General features: G+C 37.0%; 1 protein-coding gene across 1 annotated transcript in view; it reads right to left on the bottom strand.

The window, feature by feature from the left end:
* The window catches only part of LOC124164815 (urea transporter 2-like), a 34,494-nt gene that overhangs the window by 5,825 nt on the left and 15,242 nt on the right, over positions 1-13,427 (bottom strand). Inside the window, exons 2-6 of the mRNA XM_046542030.1 lie at positions 5,800-5,931; positions 5,290-5,409; positions 4,782-4,939; positions 2,836-3,214; positions 1,477-1,624 (exon numbers count right to left, since the gene is read on the bottom strand). Of these exons, the coding sequence (XP_046397986.1) occupies positions 1,477-1,624; positions 2,836-3,214; positions 4,782-4,939; positions 5,290-5,409; positions 5,800-5,931 (937 nt within the window). The remainder of the gene's footprint in view (positions 1-1,476; positions 1,625-2,835; positions 3,215-4,781; positions 4,940-5,289; positions 5,410-5,799; positions 5,932-13,427) is intronic.

Below are 13,427 nucleotides of genomic sequence, written 5' to 3'. Positions count from 1 at the left end.
GGTACTCAGCTACCCGCTAGCAGCCTGCGTCGTATCAGCACTCAAGCCTCCCTCAAGGTCACCTCACAGGGCGGCAGTAGGAATGAGAAATACGTCACATGGAGAGATTTCCCGGCATTCATACTTACCCGTCGCGTTTTCGCGTGCTTGAAAATTTTCACTTTTCATGTATTTGCGAAAAATAGATATCATCATTTAAAAATCTAAATACGTGAAATACGTACTCCACCCAGTGAGAAATGGGTGGTGGAATACACGTGGAACCCACGTGGAATCCACGTTGAGTGGTGGATATTTGGTGGTGGTGGATATTGAGTGGTTGGACCCACGTGGAATCCACGTTGATTTCAAGTGGATTTGTGGTGATTATCATAAAATGTTAAACAGAATTTCTAATTTGTGGAACTTAACTCTCTGGTGACATTGTGTCATTTATCATCCTGAAACCACGCTAGTTATGTGAAAATGTATCGCACATTCTATTTTTATATAATTCGTGGAAAGGCAGCCATGAGAGCACATGAAAAATCGTAGACACGTATATAGAAGGTTTAGATATAGAGTGGTTGAGGTTTTAATGGTTTTAGGACAGCACCAACTGCTGTTTTAATTTTTCCACCAAATTTCCACGTGGGTTCCACGTTGATTCCACGACCAAAAACACGTGGTATCCACGTTAATTCTCCACGTGGGTTCCACGTGGATTCCACCACCCATTTCTCACTGGGCAGGAATAATAATCTTTCGATTTAGGCAATAAAAAAATAATAGGAAACCACCCTATTAGACTTGGTCCATCATCAAGGATAGTGATACAATTTTGTTGGAGACAATGTCAGAAGCACTGATTGATGGCAAAAATTTTGTTTGAGAATAAGATATTTCTGAGTACCATATCAATTGAGTAATTATATTAGCAGAGCTTTGGGAAGAGACTTAAAAAACACCTCTTTATACCAAAAGTGTCAGTAATTTGAATCTTGCACCTGAGATAATTTCCAAGAATTATTTATAATGTATAACATTACAGTGACAGGATTGTTCACCCAAAACAGAAATCATAATGAAATCAGTAGATGGACAGGAAAGATAAGTACCTAATGAAGAAAAAAATTCCCTCATTCAGCCATTCTCTCATAATTTTAAAAGAAATAAACCCAAAAGTTGCTTTTTATTAAAATTCACTTTTAATGAGTCAATGATGCCATGAAGGTTTCAACTTAAGTGTTCAGAGATAAGTTACCATGTCACACTGCATAATGGATGTGGCCTTAGAATAACACACAGCAAGATAGTGAGTCAAATTTTTCTCTAGACCATACTTGGTGTTATTATAACTAGGTACCACAGAACATGCACAAAATCACCCATTCAAATTGACACTCAAACACTCAAAACTGGTAAGACAAATAGAATTCAACACAAAAAAATTAAACCTATAATTATATTTTTTTCAATTCATTAATGGCAACTCACCTGCAACAGTTGCTATGATGGAACCAATAAGAGCAAATGATGCACTCAAAGGAGAGAAGATGAGAATGGCGAAATAGAGGAGGACAGCGCTTGGAACACTATGTATTGAAAGAACTCTTGAGGAAGAAAGAATCACACCCGCTAATACCTAGAAATAAAATTAATGTACACAATATAGACAAAATTACTTAAAATTCATGATGTAAAACCATATATAGTACAGATATCAAAAATGGCTTGATATTCCAAATGCTCTGAAAAAGTAATTAGACCATGACTTCCAGAAGGCCTGAATTAAACTAGATACATAAGCTATTAGCAGTCAAGTCAGTAATCTTTGAAATTCATGAAATGATGGGAAAGACATAAACAAAGATGATTTACAACTAGTGATGGAATGAATCTCTAATCCATGGATACAATTGTATCTTCAAATGCTTGCTCTACTTAGAAAAGAAGGTCGTACCTTTACTCCAGCAATTTGATAAAACCTCAAGTTTTAGGAATCCCATCTCAATTTCAATGACTGACTCACAAACAAAACAAAAAACAACAATAATGTGCTGATAGAAGTAGCACACAGCAAAAACAATTTTATGAAGCTCATTTTATACAGAATTTAAATGTATTGAGCTAAGATAGATGTTCTAAGGAGAGGTGAAAATAGCATCTGTAAAGGGAAAATATAGTGTATGATGTGTAAAAATGACATTTTCGGATTAGACCTTAACACACCTCTCCCCAGTTCATTTCTTTCCCCATGTGATGACCTTCATAATATATCCAAGGGAGGAGACGGGGAGAGATTCATGGTACCGAGAGCACTGTTGAAAATTTCATGGGGAGGAGGAAGGTGGTCATGTAGGAATAAATTATTTGCCAAAATATACCTATCCAAATGCAATGAACTAAAAGCATTAGCTAGAATAGATGAAGAGAGGCACCTGCAATCGATATTTTTACAAATTTTAATGTAGTGAATCAAAATGAGTATGTCTGTCATTCAAAAAAATCATCATTGTCGACAAGGATAAAAAAAGCCATTACACATTCACAAAATATCTCCTGAGGAGTATATCTTACCTAACACTGATGGCATTCACAGTTCTATAAAGACCATGTGAGTGGAAATGATGAGTGAATATTCAAAACTAGAACACAATGGTACCGAAAACAACAATAATGTGCTGATAGAAGTAGTACACAGCAAAAACAATTTTATGAAGCTCATTTTGTACAGAATTTAAATGTATTGAGCTAAGATAGATGTTCTAAAGAGAGGTGAAAATAGAATCAGTAAAGAGAAAATATAGTGTATGATGTGTAAAAATGACATTTTCGGATTAGACCTTAACACACCTCTCCCCAGTTCAGTTCCTTCCCCATGTGATGACCTTCATAATCAATGCCTTCAACGTCTGGAAAGAGCTCCGTTTTATTCCACTCCAAATTATTCAGATCAATGAATGTGGTTGTCTCCAGTGGAGGCTCTGTGGAAAGTTCCAAACTTTCAGGGCTGATCTCAACAGTTAAATTAGCCGGTTCAATAGATTCCACAGGCTGTATAGGATGCATCCCGTGCTCCAAAGTCCCAGCATGATGAACATCTGGGTATGCAGAGTGCAGGAGACAGAAGAGGAGCAGAGTCTGTGTTATCACAAATGGAGCTTGTAGGCAGGGCAAACGAAGACGAGGCAGAGAGAACAGTAGGCTGGTGAGTGCTATGCTAACATAAACACTGGAAAGAAAAACAAAAATTATGTTCAACTTTTAAAAGTAGTCATTTATAAATTCGAAAGTTTACTTTCAGAATTTTCACCAATGCACTCCCGAGTTCTGATAGAAACTAACTATGTAATTCTCATTTCAATCTCTGAAAACTTTTATACTTGACAGCATTGAGCCCTTCTCTGTTGTGAGCAACTCACATCCAATCTCCCTGTATCACCAGTGGATGATAATTTCAATCTTCTATTTTAATACTCTTTCTCCCATTGTGTGAGTGTTAAGCTTGTACTATGTCCAATCAATAGACGTCATACTGATGCATACTCATTGTCATTCATGCATATTTGATATAAAGAAGGATGAAATTTTAGGTCCTAGAAACCCTAACGTTTTAGTCACAGTGAAAGGGTTAAAGGTGAAATAACTGTTTTTAAATGAAATTATGACATCTATGAAGTAGAATAGGGTGGTTTCCTATTATTTTTTTATTGCCTTAATCGAAAGATTATTACTCCTGGAGTACGTATTTCGCGCTTTTAGATTTTTAAATGACAACATCTATTTTTCGCGATTAAATGAAAAGTGAAAATTTTCAAGCGCGCGAAAACGAGACGCTTAAGTATGAATGTCGGGAAATATCTCCGTACGTCGTATTTCTGGTTCCCCCTCCCGCCCGGTGAGGTGACCTTGAGGCGAGGCTTAGCTCTGATACGTCGCAGGATGCTAGCGGATAGCTGAGTACCTTCCTGAACGGTAGCGCTTGGCTTAAAAAAGGTTTATTAATACCTTATCAAACGAAGAAAACTTTCCGACATTAGCCAGTTTTAATAGGTGATTATTAAGACATGTTTCCCTGAGCTCTGTGCCTCATGCTTGCATTGGTAACCTCAGACGATGCATAACTCCTATCCTCTCGTGTAGAAACTAGGTCCCTGTGACGTCACGCGGAGTGGAATCGCATGGGCGCCAATCTGGCCTTTTTCAAATGAGGATAAAATTTGACCCTTGCCATTCGTCTAAACCGGTATTTCAAAAACCAAATAATTTGTGTATTATGAATACACTAATGGTGGGTAACGAATCGCAATCAATGCCTTTCGTTTTCTTTGATGAAGGAAACTACCCTATTTAAAAAATAATATGCAAAAATATTCAGGAATAAAAAATAATTCTTCCAGGAAACCTTACTGTTGCACTTCCAAAGGCACAATGTACTATGTTTTTTCAATAAGTAAATATTTGCCAAAATAATGTATGCATATCAAAATATACAAATACAAAAATTAAAATACAGCCATATCTAGTTGAATAAGAAGCAAATCTCCCTCGCCTATAAAAATTTCAGTAGCTATTGGATGGCTATTGAAAAGAAATAACCTATTATTTAAAAAAACATGCCCAGAAAATATTTTTTAAATATGACACACAAATATTTCCAACAAAAAAAAATTCCAATAAACCCAAATGAGCAGGAAATACATGTTTTGCTAAATAAATAACCCTGGCTGATACCCAACATAATGGGAGCTTTTAATAAGTTGATATTTTTATGAATCGAGCAGAAGAGTTGCACTCACCAAAACACAGATGCAAATATAATGGACACCCAGAGCTTAGGGCCCAAGCCTATGTCATATGTTTGGGTCCGTGCCAAAGCCAAAGTAACAATTCCCAGGAGTACAGAGTTACTGGCAGTTCTCCCGGCAGCTACTTCTTCTTTATGCTGCTCTAGAAGCTATTAATAAGAGAAAATACATGAGAAAAAATCGTTGTAATAAAGTTGTTAATGAGCCTTTGGTGTGTAATAAACAGCATAATCATCAGATACATGCCCATTGAAATCCAAGTCATAATAAAACAAAACAAATAAATTAGGTACTTGTGTATTGAATTAATAAATTTCTATATTCTACCGAATAAATTCATTTTCTAAATTATACACTAATAATTATTATTGCTATGTTGCCTGGTGATTATGTGTCCAGGAGTGCCAAATTATCTTTTCCCATTAGAACCATCCTTTCTAAATGAAGTTAGTTAGCCAGTTAAAAACTGTATGCAAATGCAAATGTCTTTGTGTCTTACCAAAGCAGCGATTACTGCAACTATGCCACTTAGAAGACCACCAAGTGCTGCACAAGGCTGTGCTACAATGACTGCTATCAGAACAAAAAGGCCGCTGATAGGATTGTTGCAAAAGATGACCTGCAGAATAATAAAAATATGTCTCACTAACAGCTAATATCAAAATATGTATCAGGGAACATTAATACTAATTCACAGTAGCACATTTGACTTTTGACTCTTAATAATGGCTCACTTCACCACAGGAACGACCATAAAAAATAAGAGGCAATGCTACAAAAATATGGCATGTGTGTATTTATTAATATGTTGAGACTCAAATTTCAACTGCCACGGGAAATTAGTTACTTCTTTGGTAAAAAATGATTACATATCAACAACTATCTTTCTAAACACTGGTCATTCAAAAATCTGAGATGTAAGAATATCTTATTGATTTGCATGAGGCACTCAAAATTATTCACAATGACATGAGGAAAAAAACATGAGGTATTCAAAATTAAAGCTAACCTGTCCAAATGCCCGTAATAATGCATTGATGAATTTGAAAACTGTCCAGAGCTTGGTGTTTCTTGATGCAAGAACTCTGTTAACACATGGACAGTCACCAGCGTAAGATGCCCAGTGTTTGGCAGATGATTCCTGTAAAAAAATTGAAGAGACTATGAAATGCCAATCAAAATGATACAGATCAATAAAAAAAATACATTGAAACCATTTATGGCAATAAAAATTGGATCTTAAGTTCATAGGTACTTCAAACCAGCATCACAGTTTTGGCCAAAAACCACTGAAACACATGTCTTCCTGACCCAATTGATTGTTATTCTCAAATCCTGAACAATTTTTCATGATATGAAGCATTACATAAAATATTAAGGCAGGCTGGTCTGGTTCCCTTCTCATTACTGTCGATTCTCTCATAATATTCAGGTACCCAACTAACTATTGCAAAAATAATTTTTATAACCATAGATGCAGTGACATGGAAAAATTAGCAGTGTGCGAATGGAACAAATTATCAGTAAATATCAGTTAAATCACTGAGTGAGTGATTTGCAAAAATTATGTGACAGCTAAATTGAATATTTCAGATAAAATTAAGCAGGTTAAACATGATAGTTCACTTATGAGGTTGGGGCAGAAGAAATTAATGGTTGCCTTAGAAGGAAGAGCAAGTATTTAAACGTTATCATTAAATATTTGCTGAGTGAGAATTCTGTATACGAAACATTAGTTTCATTTTTTTATTTATTCATTTACAATAAAATAGAGTATGTGCACATCCTGAAACTCATCAAGAAAAATTATTCAATATCCAAGGGTAGTATTTCCTTCAGTAAACCGCCATTTCTTCCTGACACATTTCAAAAGCAAGTGGAACGCCGCTGTACCTAACCCAGCAAAAGGAGAAGTGTGGCAGAAATTTTAAATGTGATTCCGCAGTGTCGAATATTGTTCAAACAAGTATATTTTTTCGGCGGTATTTAGGCTAGAATCTAGAAGTTGTTCAGTATCCAGGGCAAGTACTCAGTATGCTTCGTGGCGTGCTTGAGAGACATGCGGGTGGCCTATAGTGTTTTTTCCCAATTCGCATGCATCGGAAAACCACACATTTCATTAGATTAGTTATACATTTCGTTTGTATAACGCTGAAAATTTAATTCACCGTTCGTTAATGACAGATATTATGAAATTTAACGATAGGAAAACAATAGATAGGATAAAAAATAGATGAAATGGATGGGAAAAGAGATATTTAGTGGAAATAACGTAAAAAAAATTATTTCCTTGATTAAGGAACGGATGAGACAAATAACAAGGTTAATTGATATTAATTGATTGATATTATTACACATCAAAAATTATCTCTACCATTACCTACCAATTATGACCCGCGGACCCCTTGCAGGTTGTGATAATAATTACACAAGCCATTATTAATCACTTTACTTAGAAACATTCAAGGTATTTTTCGATTAATGGCGGGTAGCCGCCACAAGGGTAAAATTTAGGGGAGACTGTAGCAGTCAAAGCCACGTGACTACGTGCCTCACTAGAGTGAAGCACTACCAAAGGCGTGTATCTGTTTACGCTCATAACGCTGAAAGTTTAGTTCATCGTTCGTTAATGACAGAAAGTAGGAAAGGTAGCTATATGGAAAAAATTGAGTGTCAGAGGATAGATTCCCCTAAGCTATTCGTCCCTTCAGCAGATGTATCGCGGGAAGTCGCCACTAGGAAAAAAATATTCCGGGAGCGGCTGAAGCCCCTCAGGCTGTATGATTACCGATAAAACTGAACCATACTCCCGAATTAAGTCCAGAAAATGATCCAAAAAATATTTCTCGGGGAGGGGGAGGATAAAAGAAACTGCAAAAGGGCATTGAAGAACTGTGTTCCTCACTTTTCCAAAACTGTCCCCCAATGTCTTTGGGTGGCCCTGGGAATGAAGCGTGCACTTAGAAAGACAGAGACGAAAGAATCGCGTTTGGTTGGAGATATATATTTAATCGTTTATAACAGAAGCCCTATAGCCAACAATTTGTAAATTTTATGGAATTCAAGAAAAATTTTACTTATTCGTGTAATTTAGGGATTTCTGCTCTAAAATGAATTTTTGGATGCCTTAAGAACAGTCCCAGTTTTGCAGTTTCCACACCAAACGATATACCTACTAAAAATTTTAGATTCACGATGTATGTACTATAAAGTCAAAATCGAAAAAATTTTCGGTAATTCTTTAATGAATGATTCAATTATTTCGCCGGTATTGCTCTGCGCGATCAACTTTGGACATGATTATTTTCACACTTTTTCTCCCTCTTTTTCTCTGTAAAATAATTCTCTGCCTTTTGCGTCTCAATCACTTGCGCTTCGTAAAAATTTTGCGCTGATTTCGAAAATGATGATGGAATAAATAAAGAAACAGCAGCATCTACCGCTAACGCAAGTCACTCCTACGAAAACTATAAGGAAGAGCAATAGCCCCGAAAACGGAAGTAGTCATTACAATTATGAGGCCGGAAATAATAATGAAACGAGTTGCTGATAACGCATAAAGCAAATGCAGCTCAAATATTATATCTCCAGCAGAACAAACAACTGTAGAACTTTGACAAGCGTCTCTATGGAGGATTTTAACTCCTAACTAGCCCAGCTTTTTATATTTTAACCATTGATTAATACTTAGCTAACCCATACATAAACGAGCATAGGTTATGGTAGGCTTTTCTGAAGGTCTTTTTGTCGTACATCTTTTCGTTTCACGGGACGCATTTTTCCTTCTCAATCAGAGGCATTTATTGTCTCTTTTCGCAATGAATAATTCGTTCAAAACTTGCGTTAATATCTTGAAAATTTTTGATGATGATAAGAGCTTGAGATGTTTCAAGGAATATTTTGACCGAGCAGACTTACATGAATTTTCATCTGAGAAATTCCCAAAATTTAAAGCAATCGTAAATTTTAATCGAGACTGTACTATATACTCTATAACCTGTATCATATACTAGACAGATACCGCAATATTTCAAGATTATAGCGTATGCATTGACATAGAAATTTGTCAAGAAAAGGGTACGGTCGAGAGGTGCGATGTGTCCTCTTAAATCGTAATCAAAGGCACACATTTCTGCGACGATTGTGAGAACTTTCGACAGTTGACGAATTTAGAGCTATCTTTGGGCTGAGCTGTCCCAGAGCTACCGCCAATCGAAGTATTTCATTCATGAGCTGTCAAAAAGGTAAATTACTTCCAATTACTAATTTTATAACTATCAAACAAGTTTTATAAAATATATGCTTTTCTAGATAGACAAGAAATAGGAAACTAAGCAGTACATATCGGTAAGGAATGGGAGAAAATAATGATTCCAGACGAATTATGATACATTTATATCAGAAACATTATTAACTTAATTTAGAAGGAAAAGGTGATTGATGCCATATCGAAAGTTCAAATTCTCAGAAAAAAATCAAGAAGAACAGCAGAGACAGTGGAAGTGAATAAACATATAAGGACCACTAAAATGTACGATGAATACTATTTCTTCCATTCAACAATTACAAGAGACCATGTGTCGGCAGATTTACGTAGATGGATTTACGTTCACTCAGGTTTTGAGACTGCATTTTCGGTAAAGGGGGCCTAGCAAAGACACTATACCGTATTTTTACATGCTCTCATGATATCATATGAGCTGATTTGTGTTTCTTGAGAGTAGGGGTGCAGCTAGGAATTAAGGCTAGGGGGGGTTTCAGGCGCAAAACACTGGGGTGTCTGAGGGTGTGGAATACCCGCCAGGGTAAGCGGGAGGAGCAGGGGCCCTCCCCTAAAACATTTTCAAATAAATGGTTCAAAATGGTGTGTTTTACGGCCTTCTGAGGGATATTTTATTAATATTTACACTATTCTATAAGAAATATTAATCCAATTAAGTGAAATGGATTTAGATTAAAAATTTCTCTGAGGTCTGGGGGGGGAGGTTATCTCCCGAAAACCCCCCTCGCTGCGCCACTTCTTGAGAGTCATATGACTCTCAAGAAACACAAATCAGCTCATTTCATAACACTGAGAAAATTAAAGAAACTTTCAATGGAGAAATTACTTATAAATCCTTTCGGTTCATGCACAGCTTATTCGCCAAAGGACTCAATGCTCATGACAATCCTTCATATTTGATTTTAGAGGCACCACTTTCAGAAAAACAACTTTTTTAATGAGAGAAATACATACAATGGGATCTAGTTCAGGCTCTTTGATGCATACAAAAACATCAGAAAAAAATTAAGACCAAGCGATGTTTTGAAAGCCTCCTTTCATTGGGATTTAATCCAGCTGGCACAACGACATCCATTATATTGAAACGCTAAAGTTCTTTACAACACAGCGATTCTCTTTCATTCCTCATCTATAGCGGTACAATCTTCATCTTGAAAACGATCGATTAAGAGTATGAGCGCAAATGAGCCACGGAGTATACGCAACAATTACGCGCGAAAACGGCACAAACTCCGCATCGAATATCAATCTATGTTATCACGGAAAAATCGAGAGCAAACCGCAAGGGAAATATACGAAAGAGCAGGCATCGGCTTCTGTGCATGGAGCCAAAATTAAAATGGCTATCTCCGCATGACGGATCTGACACGCTGACTACGACGACAGCGTTTGTTTTCATGTAGCTAATTTCGTATAAATATTTGTTTCAGGCTTAATTTATGGGAATTATGACAAATTAGTGAATCAAAAGATATTGGAAAATTTCCGACATTTTTTCATGTGCGATTTCAATAGTACATTTTGCACCTGATGAAAACGCAAAATGTATTTTAACCGTTCATGAAGTGGTAAAATTTGTGGAAAATTTCAGGAAGCTTGTAATTTACTAATTTATTTCAATTGTAAATTCCACTTTCATTGAACTTACTCCACTTACATTACTCACGAAGAAGATAAAGTATCACGATTTTTATAGAAATTTATTCATAAGTTTTTCTTTTAATTACTGCTTCCAAATCCCTTTGTAATACAGAAGTTGGAGTTTCGATGCTGGCCTCAGATTTCTGTTATCGCGAAGCCATCATGCGCATTCTAGTTCATATTACCTCTGAGAACCATACTGCTTTTAGCCTTGCTGAACAGATGAAGTACCTACCAGTGAAGTACAATAATATTTACGGATGTTCCTTTTAAAACACATTGGACCGATCAGATGTGCCAACAAAAACATTCTCTTCCGCTGCTTTCCTGTGCTTATGGATACAATAAAATTGACTAGGACTTGAGGAGACTTTGATGATTTTATTTTTCTGTCTATTGAAGAAGAAATGTCTAAAGGCCGTTTTACTCGGTCCACGGAATTGCGCAATCTGACGTACGTGCGAAGGCGCAATCAAAATTGCGTCGTGTAAAGCGGCGAATTGCTAGAACACATGCGAGAATGCGTGGATGCGAGACGGCAAAATAGCACCTGTTCTAATTTCGTTCATGCATTCGCGCAATTCCGCGCCATTTTAGAAATTAATGCAGCTCTAACCTGTGCAATTCAGTGTACCGTGTAAAACGGCCTAAAGAAACTTGCAAAAATTAGAATTTCAACCAGGTATTTAGGTAACGATGAATGCCAGAATAAATTGCAGCTATTTAAGTATTTCCAATGTACGACTGCAAGTAATAAAATAATAATTAAAATTAGGGAGCAATTATACGCTCTTTGATTAAATAACAATTAAATGTAAGGGAGATGCGGAGATAGAAAAATTGCTAACAAATTATGTAAAATTTAGTGCCAGCATTTCTAGAGATGACATAACCAGAGAATATCAATTATATTATGCGTCTCTTATAAGTTTCACTCGCTCAACTACTCGCTAATACCCAGAAAGAGGCTAATAATGGAAAAAAGGTTAAAAAAATCTTCATATTTCAACATAGCTCGCTTTAACTAGAGTGCAGGAACGTATTTATACGTTTTGCACGCTGACTACGGCATTTACCCAAAATATTTATTGGTATCTGGATATCTTGCACTTGAGTACTTTCCCTCACCATAGGATCGCTAAGGGGCTTAACTCTACCAGACCAGCCTTCGTGGATGAGGGTGCCTCCTGCACAGCGGATCTCTTCTGCACTAGCTGGCAGCTAAAATCGTGAACTCTGGCAGCCCAAAGGTTAAAAGAATTTCCCATCTTTATCCGTTAGAGGAAGGCGAAAAGGGATAGGAAACGATATATTTAGTGGAAATGACGTAAAAAATGTTTCATTGAGTAGGGAACGGAAATGTGAGAAATAACAAGGTTTATTGATATTAACGCATCAAAAATTATCTCCACCATTCCCTACGAACTGTGACCCGCGGACCCCTAGTGGGTTGTGATAATAATCACACAAGCCTTTATTAATCATATTACTTTGAAACATTCAAGGCATTCGCAATTTTATACCAACAGATTCATGGTGGGTAGTCGCCACTACGGTAAAATTTAGAAAGACTCTGAAGCATCCAAAGCCATGTGACTACGTTCCCGACAAGGGTGAAGCAGTTTAAAAAGGGTTCACCAGTTCAAGCACTTGAATACATTTTGTAAAATTAAGCGCTAAAACTATAAACAAGCACTTCTTCAAATGGAAGCTTCCGTTAGCATAAATCACCGTTTGATTCGCCGACAAAAGGAAGGGTGGGGTGGTTAATGTAAGCGGTTTCTGCGACCACTTCCCTGCTGCTTCGGCACCCGAACGACAAGAGCGCCTTGTACGGCGCCGCGGCCGGGGTGGATGGCTTATCGCAGCGACCATAGCGAGGCCTCGAACATCACCGAGGAATCGTCCGCGCCCCCCGGCCATCCGATTAACCTCGTTGCAGATTTAGCGCACGCCGGAATGAAGCCGATGGTATGGGAAAATCGGGGCCTGCGCTTCCACGACCGAGCAATAACAAGCGTTGACGATGGGCATGGCATAGAGGGAGATCAATTTGCACTATTACACAAAGAAATGCTGCATTTGCCAGAATTTTCGATAGGCACGCTTTTCTCAGGGAATTTCAAGATGATTGGTGTCAATATGGACGTAAATACAATATTTTTTACGGAACAAAATTGAAAATTATTTAACGAGTATCTATTTCACCCTACTACTTGGAATGGTAGCCATATGCGATGGGAGAAAATCAATACACCAGCTCAAAATTGTTTTTGCTCATCAACTGGTTTTTTGACAAATTAGGAGAAAAGTTTGTGGTATTTAACAGGTAGAAAAAACACTGATGAAGTACAAATGAATTTCCACAATCATTGAAGGTGGAAAAAATCACCTTCGCAAAATCACTAATGACATTTTTGCATCAAAGTCGTCAAAGTATGATAAACCGCTGGAACTTATTAATAGTCGATTTTGCGGAACGAGACGAAAAACTGCAACATATACTCTTCTCGGTTTATCAACATACCATAAAAAACTAACTCAAAATTTTTACTACAGGGGTTGAACGAAGAATAAAACAAGCTTTATTTCAATGTAACTTGCAGCGTGATCGAGCTACCAATTAATTCGCTACAGCGCTTCAAAGTAGGGTATCTATCCTTTTCCAATAGGCAAAGGCCATCAGCCGCTCTATGCTCGATAATTAAGGAGTC

This window comes from Ischnura elegans, chromosome 1, assembly GCF_921293095.1.
Source record: "Ischnura elegans chromosome 1, ioIscEleg1.1, whole genome shotgun sequence".
NCBI classification, from domain to species: Eukaryota; Metazoa; Arthropoda; class Insecta; order Odonata; family Coenagrionidae; genus Ischnura; species Ischnura elegans.
This window is presented reverse-complemented; position numbering and strand designations above follow the sequence as displayed.